General features: G+C 51.2%; 1 protein-coding gene across 3 annotated transcripts in view; it reads right to left on the bottom strand.

Annotated features, from left to right (window-relative positions):
* The window catches only part of lrig2 (leucine-rich repeats and immunoglobulin-like domains 2), a 199,331-nt gene that overhangs the window by 21,795 nt on the left and 163,596 nt on the right, over nucleotides 1-13,940 (bottom strand). For 2 of the 3 annotated variants that reach the window (XM_070859264.1, XM_070859262.1), the window contains exons 10-13: nucleotides 12,128-12,199; nucleotides 10,958-11,026; nucleotides 6,519-6,682; nucleotides 4,279-4,599 (exon numbers count right to left, since the gene is read on the bottom strand). In XM_070859264.1, coding sequence (XP_070715365.1) covers nucleotides 4,279-4,599; nucleotides 6,519-6,682; nucleotides 10,958-11,026; nucleotides 12,128-12,199 — 626 coding nt within the window. The remainder of the gene's footprint in view (nucleotides 1-4,278; nucleotides 4,600-6,518; nucleotides 6,683-10,957; nucleotides 11,027-12,127; nucleotides 12,200-13,940) is intronic. The other variant, XM_070859263.1, reaches the window with a different exon arrangement.

Here is a 13,940-nt window from a genome sequence, read left to right as displayed (position 1 = left end):
GGGACGACGGCACAGAGAGCAGAGAGAGGGGACGACGGACAGAGAGAGAAGAGAGAAGTATTGGGGACGACGGACAGAGAGAGAGAGAGAGGGGGGGACGACGGACAGAGAGAGAGAGAGAGGGGGACGACGGACAGAGAGAGAGAGAGAGGGGGACGACGGACAGAGAGAGAGAGAGGGGGACGACGGACAGAGAGAGAGAGAGAGAGGGGGACGACGGACAGAGAGAGAGAGAGGGGGACGACGGACAGAGAGAGAGAGAGAGAGGGGGACGACGGACAGAGAGAGAGAGAGGGGGACGACGGACAGAGAGAGAGAGAGAGAGGGGGACGACGGACAGAGAGGAGAGAGAGAGAGGGGGACGACGGACAGAGAGAGAGAGAGGGGGACGACGGACAGAGAGAGAGAGAGAGAGGGGGACGACGGACAGAAGAGAGAGAGAGAGGGGGACGACGGACAGAGAGAGAGAGAGAGAGGGGGACGACGGACAGAGAGAGAGAGGGGGACGACGGACGGGAGAGAGAGAGAGGGGGACGACGGACAGAGAGAGAGAGAGAGAGGGGGACGACGGACAGAGAGAGAGAGAGAGAGGGGGACGACGGACAGAGAGAGAGGGGGACGACGGACAGAGAGAGAGAGGGGGGACAGACGGACAGAGAGAGAGGGGGACGACGGACAGAGAGAGAGAGAGAGAGGGGGACGACGGACAGAGAGAGAGAGAGAGAGGGGGACGACGGACAGAGAGAGAGAGAGAGGGGGACGACGGACAGAGAGAGAGAGAGAGAGGGGGACGACGGACAGAGAGAGAGAGAGGGGGACGACGGACAGAGAGAGAGAGGGGGACGACGGACAGAGAGAGAGAGAGAGGGGGACGACGGACAGAGAGAGAGAGGGGGACGACGGACAGAGAGAGAGAGGGGGGACGACGGACAGAGAGAGAGAGGGGGACGACGGACAGAGAGAGAGAGGGGGACGACGGACAGAGAGAGAGAGAGAGGGGGACGACGGACAGAGAGAGAGAGGGGGACGACGGACAGAGAGAGAGAGGGGGACGACGGACAGAGAGAGAGAGGGGGACGACGGACAGAGAGAGAGAGAGGGGGACGACGGACAGAGAGAGAGAGAGAGGGGGACGACGGACAGAGAGAGAGAGAGGGGGACGACGGACAGAGAGAGAGAGAGAGGGGGACGACGGACAGAGAGAGAGAGAGAGAGGGGGACGACGGACAGAGAGAGAGAGAGAGGGGGACGACGGACAGAGAGAGAGAGAGAGGGGGACGACGGACAGAGAGAGAGAGAGAGGGGGACGACGGACAGAGAGAGAGAGAGAGGGGGGACGACGGACAGAGAGAGAGAGAGGGGGACGACGGACAGAGAGAGAGAGAGAGAGGGGGACGACGGACAGAGAGAGAGAGAGAGGGGGACGACGGACAGAGAGAGAGAGAGAGAGGGGGACGACGGACAGAGAGAGAGAGAGAGGGGGACGACGGACAGAGAGAGAGAGAGAGAGGGGGACGACGGACAGAGAGAGAGAGAGGGGGACGACGGACAGAGAGAGAGAGGGGGACGACGGACAGAGAGAGAGAGAGAGGGGGACGACGGACAGAGAGAGAGAGGGGGACGACGGACAGAGAGAGAGAGGGGGACGACGGACAGAGAGAGAGAGAGAGAGGGGGACGACGGACAGAGAGAGAGAGGGGGACGACGGACAGAGAGAGAGAGAGAGAGGGGGACGACGGACAGAGAGAGAGAGGGGGGGACGACGGACAGAGAGAGAGAGGGGGACGACGGACAGAGAGAGAGAGGGGGACGACGGACAGAGAGAGAGAGGGGGACGACGGACAGAGAGAGAGAGGGGGACGACGGACAGAGAGAGAGAGGGGGACGACGGACAGAGAGAGAGAGAGAGAGGGGGACGACGGACAGAGAGAGAGAGAGAGGGGGACGACGGACAGAGAGAGAGAGAGAGGGGGACGACGGACAGAGAGAGAGAGAGAGGGGGACGACGGACAGAGAGAGAGAGGGGGACGACGGACAGAGAGAGAGAGAGAGAGGGGGACGACGGACAGAGAGAGAGAGAGAGAGGGGGACGACGGACAGAGAGAGAGAGGGGGACGACGGACAGAGAGAGAGGGGGACGACGGACAGAGAGAGAGAGAGAGAGGGGGACGACGGACAGAGAGAGAGAGAGAGAGGGGGACGACGGACAGAGAGAGAGAGGGGGACGACGGACAGAGAGAGAGGGGGACGACGGACAGAGAGAGAGAGAGGAGAGGGGGACGACGGACAGAGAGAGAGAGGGGGACGACGGACAGAGAGAGAGAGAGAGGGGGACGACGGACAGAGAGAGAGAGAGAGGGGGACGACGGACAGAGAGAGAGAGGGGGACGACGGACAGAGAGAGAGAGGGGGACGACGGACAGAGAGAGAGAGAGAGGGGGACGACGGACAGAGAGAGAGAGGGGGACGACGGACAGAGAGAGAGAGGGGGACGACGGACAGAGAGAGAGAGGGGGACGACGGACAGAGAGAGAGAGAGAGGGGGACGAGGGACAGAGAGAGAGAGGGGGACGACGGACAGAGAGAGAGAGGGGGACGACGGACAGAGAGAGAGAGGGGGACGACGGACAGAGAGAGAGAGAGGGGGACGACGGACAGAGAGAGAGAGAGAGAGAGGGGGACGACGGACAGAGAGAGAGAGAGGGGGACGACGGACAGAGAGAGAGAGAGAGGGGGACGACGGACAGAGAGAGAGAGAGAGGGGGACGACGGACAGAGAGAGAGAGAGAGAGGGGGACGACGGACAGAGAGAGAGAGAGAGAGGGGGACGACGGACAGAGAGAGAGAGAGAGGGGGACGACGGACAGAGAGAGAGAGAGAGAGGGGGACGACGGACAGAGAGAGAGAGAGAGGGGGACGACGGACAGAGAGAGAGAGAGAGAGAGGGGGACGACGGACAGAGAGAGAGAGGGGGACGACGGACAGAGAGAGAGAGAGAGGGGGACGACGGACAGAGAGAGAGAGAGAGGGGGACGACGGACAGAGAGAGAGAGAGAGGGGGACGACGGACAGAGAGAGAGAGGGGGACGACGGACAGAGAGAGAGAGAGAGAGGGGGACGACGGACAGAGAGAGAGAGAGAGGGGGACGACGGACAGAGAGAGAGAGAGAGGGGGACGACGGACAGAGAGAGAGAGAGAGAGGGGGACGACGGACAGAGAGAGAGAGAGAGAGAGAGAGGGGGACGACGGACAGAGAGAGAGAGAGAGAGAGAGGGGGACGACGGACAGAGAGAGAGAGGGGGACGACGGACAGAGTGAGAGAGGGGGACGACGGACAGAGAGAGAGAGGGGGACGACGGACAGAGAGAGAGGGGGACGACGGACAGAGAGAGAGAGAGGGGGACGACGGACAGAGAGAGAGAGAGAGGGGGACGACGGACAGAGAGAGAGAGGGGGACGACGGACAGAGAGAGAGAGGGGGACGACGGACAGAGAGAGAGAGGGGGACGACGGACAGAGAGAGAGAGGGGGACGACGGACAGAGAGAGAGAGAGGGGGACGACGGACAGAGAGAGAGAGGGGGACGACGGACAGCGAGAGAGAGGGGGACGACGGACAGAGAGAGAGAGGGGGACGACGGACAGAGAGAGAGAGGGGGACGACGGACAGAGAGAGAGAGGGGGACGACGGACAGAGAGAGAGAGAGGGGGACGACGGACAGAGAGAGAGAGGGGGACGACGGACAGAGAGAGAGAGGGGGACGACGGAGAGAGAGAGAGAGAGGGGGACGACGGAGAGAGAGAGAGAGAGGGGGACGACGGACAGAGAGAGAGAGAGAGGGGGACGACGGACAGAGAGAGAGAGAGAGGGGGACGACGGAGAGAGAGAGAGAGAGGGGGACGACGGAGAGAGAGAGAGAGGGGGACGACGGACAGAGAGAGAGAGGGGGACGACGGACAGAGAGAGAGAGGGCCGGAGAAGGCTCTGGGTTGCTGGACACGAATGAGAGACAATAAATATCTGTGAAAAATACTATTTAAAACAAAATTACTATAAACTGACTGTACGGCTAGTTATAGGTTTTACTTAAATCGCAATTTGTAAAGCTGACCGACACCAGCGACTGGAATTACGGTCAGATTCCCTTGGGGTATTAATATAACTCTCACGACTGATAATGGACACCTGTATTTACGTGCAGGATTATGGAGCAAAATGAAAAGAAGTGATTTAAGTGGTGGCAGACTGTGCACCCCGCTGCAAGCAGACCCACCTACCATTCACGGTGAGCTTTGCCTTGTTGGAGTAATTGGAGCCAAAGTAGTTTGTGACGACACACTGGTAGCATCCCTCGTCCGTGAAGTTGACGTTACGCAGCCGCAGCACGGTGGTGTACTCGACGAACTCGCCGTCCTGCTCGCGCAGGCTGGAGTAGTTTTGGATCTCGGCGTCGTACAGCGACTCGCTGTCCTTCCGCCACGCGGCCACCATGGGGGAGTCGCTGCTACTCCCGGCCGTGCAGGTGAAGCTGATGTTCATCCCCCGCAGCGCCACCGTGGTCTCGGGGTGGGCGGTGATCACCGGCTTCGGGAATGCATCTGCAGAGTGAAGAAAAACACATCGCAGGGACTCGCCGATGTCACGGAAAATGCAAATCGCAGCAAGAGTTTAGCATTTAAGCAACGCTTCGTTTTCAAAACTCTCATACTTGTTTACAGATCCCTCCATGGCCTCTCCCCTCCATTCAGCCATTCAGTTAGATCATAGCTCATCAGTATCTCAGCTCCATCTACCCGCCTTGGTTCTGCAACCTTTTAATACCCTTACCCAACATCAATCTCAGTTTTTGAAGTTTTCTCCAGCCTCAACAGCTGTTTGGAGGAAGGGAATACTAGATTTCCACGACCGTGTGTGTGAAGAAGTGCTTCATAACAAACATCAAATGGCCTAGCACCCCCCCCCACACCAGAGCAAATAGTTTCTCTCTATCTATCCTAATGAGCCCAGTCTGTGCAACATGTCCTCATAATTTAGTGCACGGCTGCATATCATCATCAACTAATTCTGGGAATTAAAGGTTCACAGAAGGGAAGCCACTGAAATTACCAGCACTGAGTGACATTAACATTAACCCTTGTACACAAATAATAGTTCCTGCAGGTTAGGGAATATATACGCTCGGCTTCTCCGGGGCCCATGACAGCATACGCGGTTGTAAGTGCGGATGCGATGAGCATGTGCGAAAACCTGGAACCTGCCTTCAAGTTTCAGCTTGACAGATTGTCCGAATCGGCATGAAATGGACATTCGCTGGGGCAGAGTCAGGCTATTTGCCCAACTACTGCCCAGCGAATGAGCACAAAACTCTAGCGCCAGGTAACAGCAGGCAAAATGCCTTCTTTTACCAGCACAAGGCTTTAAATAAATATTTAAATAATTAAAAAAAATCATTTAAACATTCAAAAACCTTTTAAAATGAGCTTAAGTGAGCTCCAATGTGTATAGGCCCAACCTACTCAACCTTTCCTCATAAATCAACCCCCTCATCTCTGGAATCAACCTAGTGAACCTTCTCTGAACTGCCTCCAATGCAAGTATATCCTTCCTTAAATACGGAGACCAAAACTGTACGCCTTTATGCATGCAGGCCCAGGAGTGAGAGTCTTCATAGGTATGGGGTCATTTGGTATCCGTGCCAGCTCTCTGCAAGAGCACCTCAGCCAATTCCCACTCCCCGGCCCTTTCCCCGTAGCCCTACAATTTTTTTCCCTTCAGGTACTTATCCAATTCCCTTTTGAAAGCCACGATTGAGTCTGCCTCCACCACCCTCTCAGGCAGCGCATTCCAGATCCTAACCACTCGCTGCGTAAAAACGTTTTTTCTCATGTCGCCTTTGGTTCTTAAATCTGTGACCTCTGGTTCTCGACTCTTCTGCCAATGGGAACAGTTTCTATCTACTCTGTCCAGATCCCTCATGATTTTGAATACCTCGATCAAATCTCTCTCAATCTTCTCTGCTCTAAGGAGAACAACCCCAGCTTCTCCAGTCTCTCCATGTAACTGAAGTCCCTCATCCCTGGAACCACTCTCATAAATCTGTTCTGCCTTTTTCCTAAAGTGCGTTAAGTATGGATTTTACTTGCGGTTTGGAGACATTCGGCCGCGGGAAGCCTCCGACCACAATCTCAGGTCCATAAAGTCATCTGTACACCCTCAAAAGTTTAATCAACTGTATACAGTTCACAAGTTCCCCATATACAGTAAAATCAAATGGACATCTAATCTCCAGTCCCTTTTATCTCCAGACTCCAAATGTTTGTAACAAGTTACACCATATGCACAAGCTGTTATTGAGCCCAGTTTGCACTTTCCACTGAATGACACTTTCATTTAACTTTGCAGATTCAGCAACAAACAGCGTGAAAAATAAACCATCACACAACAAGACGAGGCAGACAGGCATCTACCAGTCACAGCACCCATGAATTAAGTCACAATAAACACAAATTATACAAACCACAAATGTAGTCTGCTGCGTCAACGTTAAAGATGCTTTTCCCTGCCAGCCACAAAGGATGCGCACAGCGAGCAGTGACCATGTGCTGAAATTGTTTCTCCACCAGAAACCGAGGCAGCCACTTCAGCTGACAGTCGCACAGGAGACTGGACGTGTTCAGACCTCTGCAGGATAGCAAATAAAAATGAAAAGCCTTCAGGAACTTGCAACCACGAAGAATTAGATACACGGCTGTGAATACAGGAAGCTTTTCAGACTGCACTTAGTTTAGAACATGACTGTTACACAAAGCACAGTACAGGTGGCATGACTCCGGTGAGACAGCATGCAACAGCAAGTGATGGGTCCTGTAGCAATGGGCAATATGGCAGGGGATAAGCGGTGAATATACTGCAGAGCAAATACATAGCATCAGCAGCGAATATAGCAACACCAGCACAGACTAGTTAGGCTGAATGGCCTGTTTCTGTGCTGTGTACTCTATGTAATACTTGAACAGTGAATACACAGTGGGCTGGTGGGCTGGAATATAGGGCCCAAGTTTCCACAAGAAAAAAAACGGGCGGCCCTCCGAGCTGGGCGCCCGTTTTTCGCGCCTAAAATGACGCCTAAAAAAATCCTCGGTATTCTCCACCTACTTACAGGTCCTCTGGCCCTCGGCGCAGCCAGCACGAGCTGTGGGGGGGCGGAGCCAGGTCCCGGCACTGTTTTCAGCGCCGGGACCTCTGCACATGCGCGCTACAGTCGGCATGCAAGTGCAGTAGCTCCAGGTGCCGAACTGTGTGGGAGGGGCCCGAAGCACGCAGCCCCTAGCCCTGGCTGATCGATCTATCTCTCTCTCTTTCTTTCTCCCTCCCTCTCAGCGACACGAATGGCTTTCTTCCCCCCCCCCCAACCTCCCCCCTCCCGCTCAGCGGCACGAACGGCTTTCCCCCCCCTCCCCCCACTCAGCGGCACGAACGGCTGCAGAATTCTCCCTGGCTAAAGCACTTTCACACAGGTAGGAAGATGGTTTATTTAATCTTTTCTTGGCTTATAAATGTTTATTCAGGTTGGATTTATTTGTATAATATTTATAGAAGTATAAATAAGGATTTATTGTCGAATTTAATGAGTTCCCTTCCCCCCACCTCGTTCTGGACGCCTAATTTGTAACCTGCGCCTGATTTTTTAATGTGTAGAACAGGTTTTTTCAGTTCTACAAAAATCTTCACTGGCTCCATTCTACTTTAGTTTGGAGTACAATTTCACTGTGGAAACTTTCAAATCAGGCGTCAGTGGCCGGACTCGCCCCCTTTTGAAGAAAAAATTCTGTTCTAAACTAGAACTGTTCTACCTGACTAGAACTGCAGAAAAAAAAATGTGGAGAAATGTGATTTCTAAAATAGTCCGTTCTCCACCAGTTGCTTCTAAAAATCAGGCGCGAATCACGTGGAAACTTGGGCCCATACTGCCTAAAAGGGTGGTAGAGGCAGAAATTCTAATTGCATGTAAAAAAAGTACTTGGATATGCGCTTGAAGTGTCATAAGCTACAGGGCTATGGACCAAGAGCTAGAAAGTGGGATTAGGCTGAATAGCTTTTTGTCGGCCGGCATGGACACGATGACTGAATGGCCTCCTTCTGTGCTGCGAACTTCTAGTGATTCTATGATATACACCACTGTACTTAAAGATTGAAAGAGATAAAGCATTCTTCCAGCAATATCAGTGGAAGCAGACTGCAATCATTAATAAAAATTCATCATGATTGGGGTGAATCATGGACGTTTACAGCACAGAAGGAGGCCATTCAGCCCATCGTGTCCACGCCGACCGACAAGAGGTTATCCAGCCTAATCCCACTTTCCAGCTCTTGGTCCGTAGCCCTGTAGGTTACGGCACTTCAGGTGCACATCCAGGTACTTTTTAAATGTGGCGAGGGTTTCTGCCTCTACCACCCTTTCAGGCAGTGAGTTCCAGACCCCCACCATCCTCTGGGTGAAGTCATTTCCCCTTAAATCCTCTTTAAACCTTCTACCAATTACTTTTAAATTTATGCCCCCTGGTTGTTGACCCTTTCTATCCACTATATCGAGGCCCCTCATAATTTTATACACCTTAATGAGGTCTCCCGTCAGCCTCCTCTGTTCCAAGGAAAACAAACCCAGCCTATCCAATCTGTCCTCATAGCTAAAATTCTCCACTCCCAGCAACATCCTCGTAAATCTCCTCTGTACCCTCTCCAGTGCAATCACGTCTTTCCTGTAATGCGGTGACCAGAACTGCACGCAGTACTCCAGCTGTGGCCTAACCAGTGTTTTATACAGTTCAAGCATAACCCCCTTGCTCTTATATTCTATGCCTCAGCTAATAAAGGCAAGCATTCCGTATGTCTTATCTACTTGGCCTACTTTCAGGGATCTGCAGGCATGCACTCCAAGGTCCCTTTGTTCCTCTACACTTCAGTATCCTACAATTTAATGTGTATTCCCTTCCCTTGTTAGCCCTCTCCAAATGCATTACCTCACACTTCTCTGGATTAAATTCCATTTGCCACTGTTCTGCCCACCTGACCCGTTGATTGATATCTTCTTGCAGTCCACAGCTTTCTTCTTCATTATCAACCACACAGCTGATTTTTGTATCATCTGCAAACTTCTTAATCATACCCCCTTTATTCAAGTCTTGATCATTGATGTATACCACAAAAAACAAGGGATCTAGTACTGAGCCCTACGGAACCGCACTGGAAACATCCTTCCAATCACAAAAACACCCATCAACCATTACCCTTTTCTTCCTGCCTCTGAGCCAATTTTGGATCCAACTTGCCACTTTGCCCTGGATCCTATGGGCTTTTACTTTCGTAGGGGGTCAGGTGGTGGGGGGTGGGGGGGGAAAGCGAGGGGAGAGGAGCCACCAGCAAGGGGGCCATTTATTGCCCAAATCCTTAGTTGCTTCGAGGAGGTAGTGGTGAATCTGAACAATACATTTTTTGTATGAAAACGAATGATCGTTTCCCCAATACATAGTACTAATAACAAGTGTACAGAACTGTGGACAAGACAGGAGCTGCTTCCAATGTGCCTTTTAAGCTGCGCGGACATGTCGTGCTCTGGAACTCCCGCGCAGCTGGCTTTTCAACAGTAAAATCCGCGCACGTGCTGCATTTTGAATAGGCCGTGCACCCAAAAAAAAATTAATGGGAACATTGGCGGCATCCCATTCATAGTTTTTGTTGAGTAAGGGTATTAAGGGATATGGAACCAAGGCGGGTAAAAGGAGTTAGGTCACAGATCAGTCATGATCTAATTGAATGGCGGAACAGGCTTGAGGGGATGAATGGTCTCCTCCTGTCCCTATGTGCGTGGAGCTGACCAAATCTCACTCGTGAGTCAACCTACCCGTGGCTCCAGCAACCCCTATTGGCAAAATTAACGAAGCCTTGAAATATTACATCTGCTATTTAGCGGAGACCGTAACCCGCTTAAAATAAATGGATTAATGTCTCCACTCAGATAACGGGGAGAGTTACAGAAGAGCACATTAAGCAGTCACAATAGATAGGAAGAACCAATTTTCCCGAGCAGAGGGGTCAATAAACATGGGGCATGGATTTAAAGTAATTGGTAGAAGGATTAGAGGGGAGTTGAGGAGAACTCCTTTCAGCCAGAGGGTGATGGGGGTCTGGAACTCACTGCCTGAAAGCGTGGTCGAGGTAGAACTCCTCACTGCATTTAAAAAGTACTTGGATGTGCACCTACAAGGCTACAGATCAAGAGCTGGAAAGTGGGATTGGGCTGGATAGCTCTTTCTTGGCCGGTACAGACATGATGGGCCGAATGGACCCCTCCTGTGCTGTAAATTTCTATGTTTCTATGATTCTATGATTCGTTCGCCTCCCATTGCCTAACTTCAGGGTGCACGATATGTTCGCCCTTCTTGACACAGATTCCAACAATGTAATTTGACAGTTTAACAAGCAACGGTAAATGTCACAGCTGCCCTTTTTTCTAAAGCTTGCCAATTACAGGGTTCATATTACCCAAGCAACGGGGTGCCCTCCCCCTCCCCCGGCCACCTTTACCGCTGAACGTCAAGACTGCAATTATCCCACTTGAACCTCAGGATGTGGTGGACTGCACAAGGAGGCAGCTGAAGCATTTCCTTTCATTTACCTGCTCACCATTTCTCATTTTAGTAGCAGTCGCTACTCACACACACTCACCCAAAAGCCTCCTGGGTTGCTGACATCACTCCAGATTTCTCATATGTATGTAGAGCGCCCCCCCCCCCCCCCCACCCACCTACAACTCGCAATAAACGAGCAGCATCACAGAGAAATCAGTGGAGAGGGCTTTACACATGAATGAGAAGTGCATTCATCCAGGAAAAGGCTTTCTAATTAAATTACCTCATGCAGCACTGATTAATTTACTCGCATATTTGAAATACTCACAGCTCCCTCAGGCTCATTTGGGAAAAAGAATTTTCTTGAATAGACATGATGGCATTGTTGCTCAAATCTCTAAAAGAAAGAAAAAGTCAAATTGTTTAAAAACTAGACGGTGAAAGCAACACGAGTGTTTGTACATATCAAAGCACTTCACACACAATGATTCATTTCTGAAGTGCAGTAACATGCAGAAGTTCAGCAACCATTCTGTGCACAGCAAGATCCCCACCCAGATACAGTAATGAACTTGTTGATATTTTGTTATTGATGCTGTTGCTCGAGGGAAGGTGGTTTTGCCAGAACTCTGGAAAAATTCACTTCTCTTTGAATAGTGCCCGTGGGATCTGTTCATCTGAACAAGTGAATATTTAACCAGAATAACGACCAAAGGACCAGGCACTTTTTAAAAATCAGAAAAAGTTAAAAGTTAACCCATTTTGAACGCAGTCAAATCTGCATCTAAATTCTGATGGTTAAAAACCACACATGCGCGCAGACATAGAAATTTACAGCGCAGGAGGCCATTTCGGCCCAACGTGTCCGCGCCGGCCGACAAAGAGTCGCACGGCCCTCGGTCAGCAGCTCTGAAGGTTACATAAAGACCAATGAACAATGGCAGAAAGGTAAAGCGCACCCAGCCCAATCAACACAACTGCGACACCCCTTGCACTGAAACATTCTACACTCCACCCCAACCAGAGCCATGTGATCTCCTAGGAGAGGCAAAAAACAGATAAAAACAGGTAAACCAATAAAGGGAGCATTGCAGTCCATATTCTGATGTGCATCATGACTGAACAAAGTTCAAACTTTTTCTCTGCTGAAGGGCCAGAACTTGTAAACACTTATGCCTCCTGACAGACACACACAAAATGAGCATAGCTCACAGAAAGGTGCCCGTTGCGTTCTCTGCTCGATAAACACAGCCAGTTCAGGGCCACACCATCAGTCAAATGATTGGTACACCACAGAGCCCAGATTGCAACCATGAGGAATTAAAATCTGGCATAGCAATCTTTCACTTACAGAATTATTTAGCATGTGGCAATTAGAAATGTGGGACTTCCAGCAACCATTTATAATATTCCCACTCTAATTGGTGCTGTATTTTATCCGGGTGCAAGGCAATGGCATTGATGCATAATTGAGGAGTGTTTCGAGGTGGATACTCACAGGTATTCAAGTGTTTCCAGCCCAGAAAATGCTTTTTTTGTGATGGATGTTATTTTGCTTCCCTGCAGGATCCTACAGACAACGGAAGAGTAATTACCAAATTATACTCCTCCTCTCAGTGAGAGTACATTACAAAGAGCAGGCTTCCAGACACCCTTTTACGCTAACTGTTCTTTTATTGTTCCAGTTTGGACTCTGGGAGTCACCCCCTGCAGTTTGTGCCATTACAATCACAGAATGGTTACAGCATAGACGACCATTCGGCCCGTGCCAGCTCTCTGCAACAGCACTTCAGCCAGTCCCACTCCCCAGCCCTTTTCCCCATAGCCCTGCAAATGATTTTCCTTCAGGTACTTATTCAATTCCTTTTTGAAAGCCACGTTTGAGTCTGCCTCCACGCGCACCCCCCTCCGTCCCCCCCTTTTCAGGCAGTGAATTCCAGATCCTAACCGCTCGCTGTTTTTAAAAAAACGGTTTCCTCATGTCGCCTTTGGTTCTTTTGCCAATCACCTTAAATCTGTGCCCTCTGGTTCTTGACACGTTTCGCCAATGGAAACAATTTCTCTCGATCTCCTCTGTCTAGACCCTTCATGAGTTTGAACATCTCTATCAAATCTCCTCTCAACCATCTGAGCTCAAAGGAGACCAACCCCAGCTTCTCCAGTCTATCCACGTAACTGGAATTCCTCATTCTGGGACTATTCCTGTAAATCTTTTCTGCCCCCTCTCTGAAGCCTTCGCATCCTTCCTAAAGTGCGGTGCCCAGAATCGGACACAATACTCCAGTTGAGGCCGATTAAACAAGTCTTCCTTGGTACACCTACAGACAAATATATCCATAACAATGGATCCAACTGCAACACTGGGAACTGGGTCTTGGACACATACTGCAGCCAAATCCAAGAGGCAAAAAAACCATGTATTTAGACAAACAGACGCTGCACGAACATTAAACATCCCTGCAGTTTCTCACCAAGAACAGATCTGGGCCAGAGCAGCAGTTTGAGTGCCACAGTTTGGTTCCTGCGCCCGGGCGAGGAAGGGGAAATTCGGTCGGGATTCTCATCTCTAAATCTCAATCCAGCAGTCCCTGCTGTAAAATACATGTTTGTAGATCTTGGGCAAAGGTAGGCTTCACACTTGAATGTTTGGCCTCCGCAGTCAATGCCCGCCCCCCCCCCCTCACCCCTCCTAATTTTTGTTTGGCGTGCGGCCGCGTTAAGGGGTTGCGTGGCCATTCACAGTTCCACGCATGCGCAAAATTTACCCTTGAAAAAAGCCGATCCTAGACTGCGAAGGACCAGCAGAGAGCTGCGCAGTCGGGGGGCCCCAGTTCGAATTTTTTTTACTTATTCGTTCATGGGATGTGGGTGTCGCTGGCAAGGCCGGCATTTATTGCCCATTCCTAATTGCCCCTTGAGAAGGTGGTGGTGAGCCGCCTTCTTGAACCGCTGCAGTCCGTGTGGTGAAGGTGCTCCCACAGTGCTGACTTTGTCGTAGCGGTTTGGTACAGTGTCTCGCCGGGCCATTTCAGAGGGCAGTTAAGGGTCAACCACATTGCTGTGGGTCTGGAGTCACATATAGGCCAGACCGGGTAAGGGCGGCAGATTTCCTTCCCTAAAGGACATTAATGAACCAGATGGGTTTTTACGACAATCCGGTAGTTTCATGGTCACCATTACTGACACTTGCGATTTATTCCAGATTTATTTAATTAACTGAATTTAAATTCCCCAGCTGCCATGGGGGGGGATGTGAACTCATGTCACCGGATCATTAGTCCTGGCCTCTGGATCACTGGTTCTGTAACATA

The sequence above is a fragment of the Pristiophorus japonicus genome, chromosome 17 (assembly GCF_044704955.1).
Source record: "Pristiophorus japonicus isolate sPriJap1 chromosome 17, sPriJap1.hap1, whole genome shotgun sequence".
Lineage (NCBI taxonomy): Eukaryota > Metazoa > Chordata > Chondrichthyes > Pristiophoridae > Pristiophorus > Pristiophorus japonicus.
This window is presented reverse-complemented; position numbering and strand designations above follow the sequence as displayed.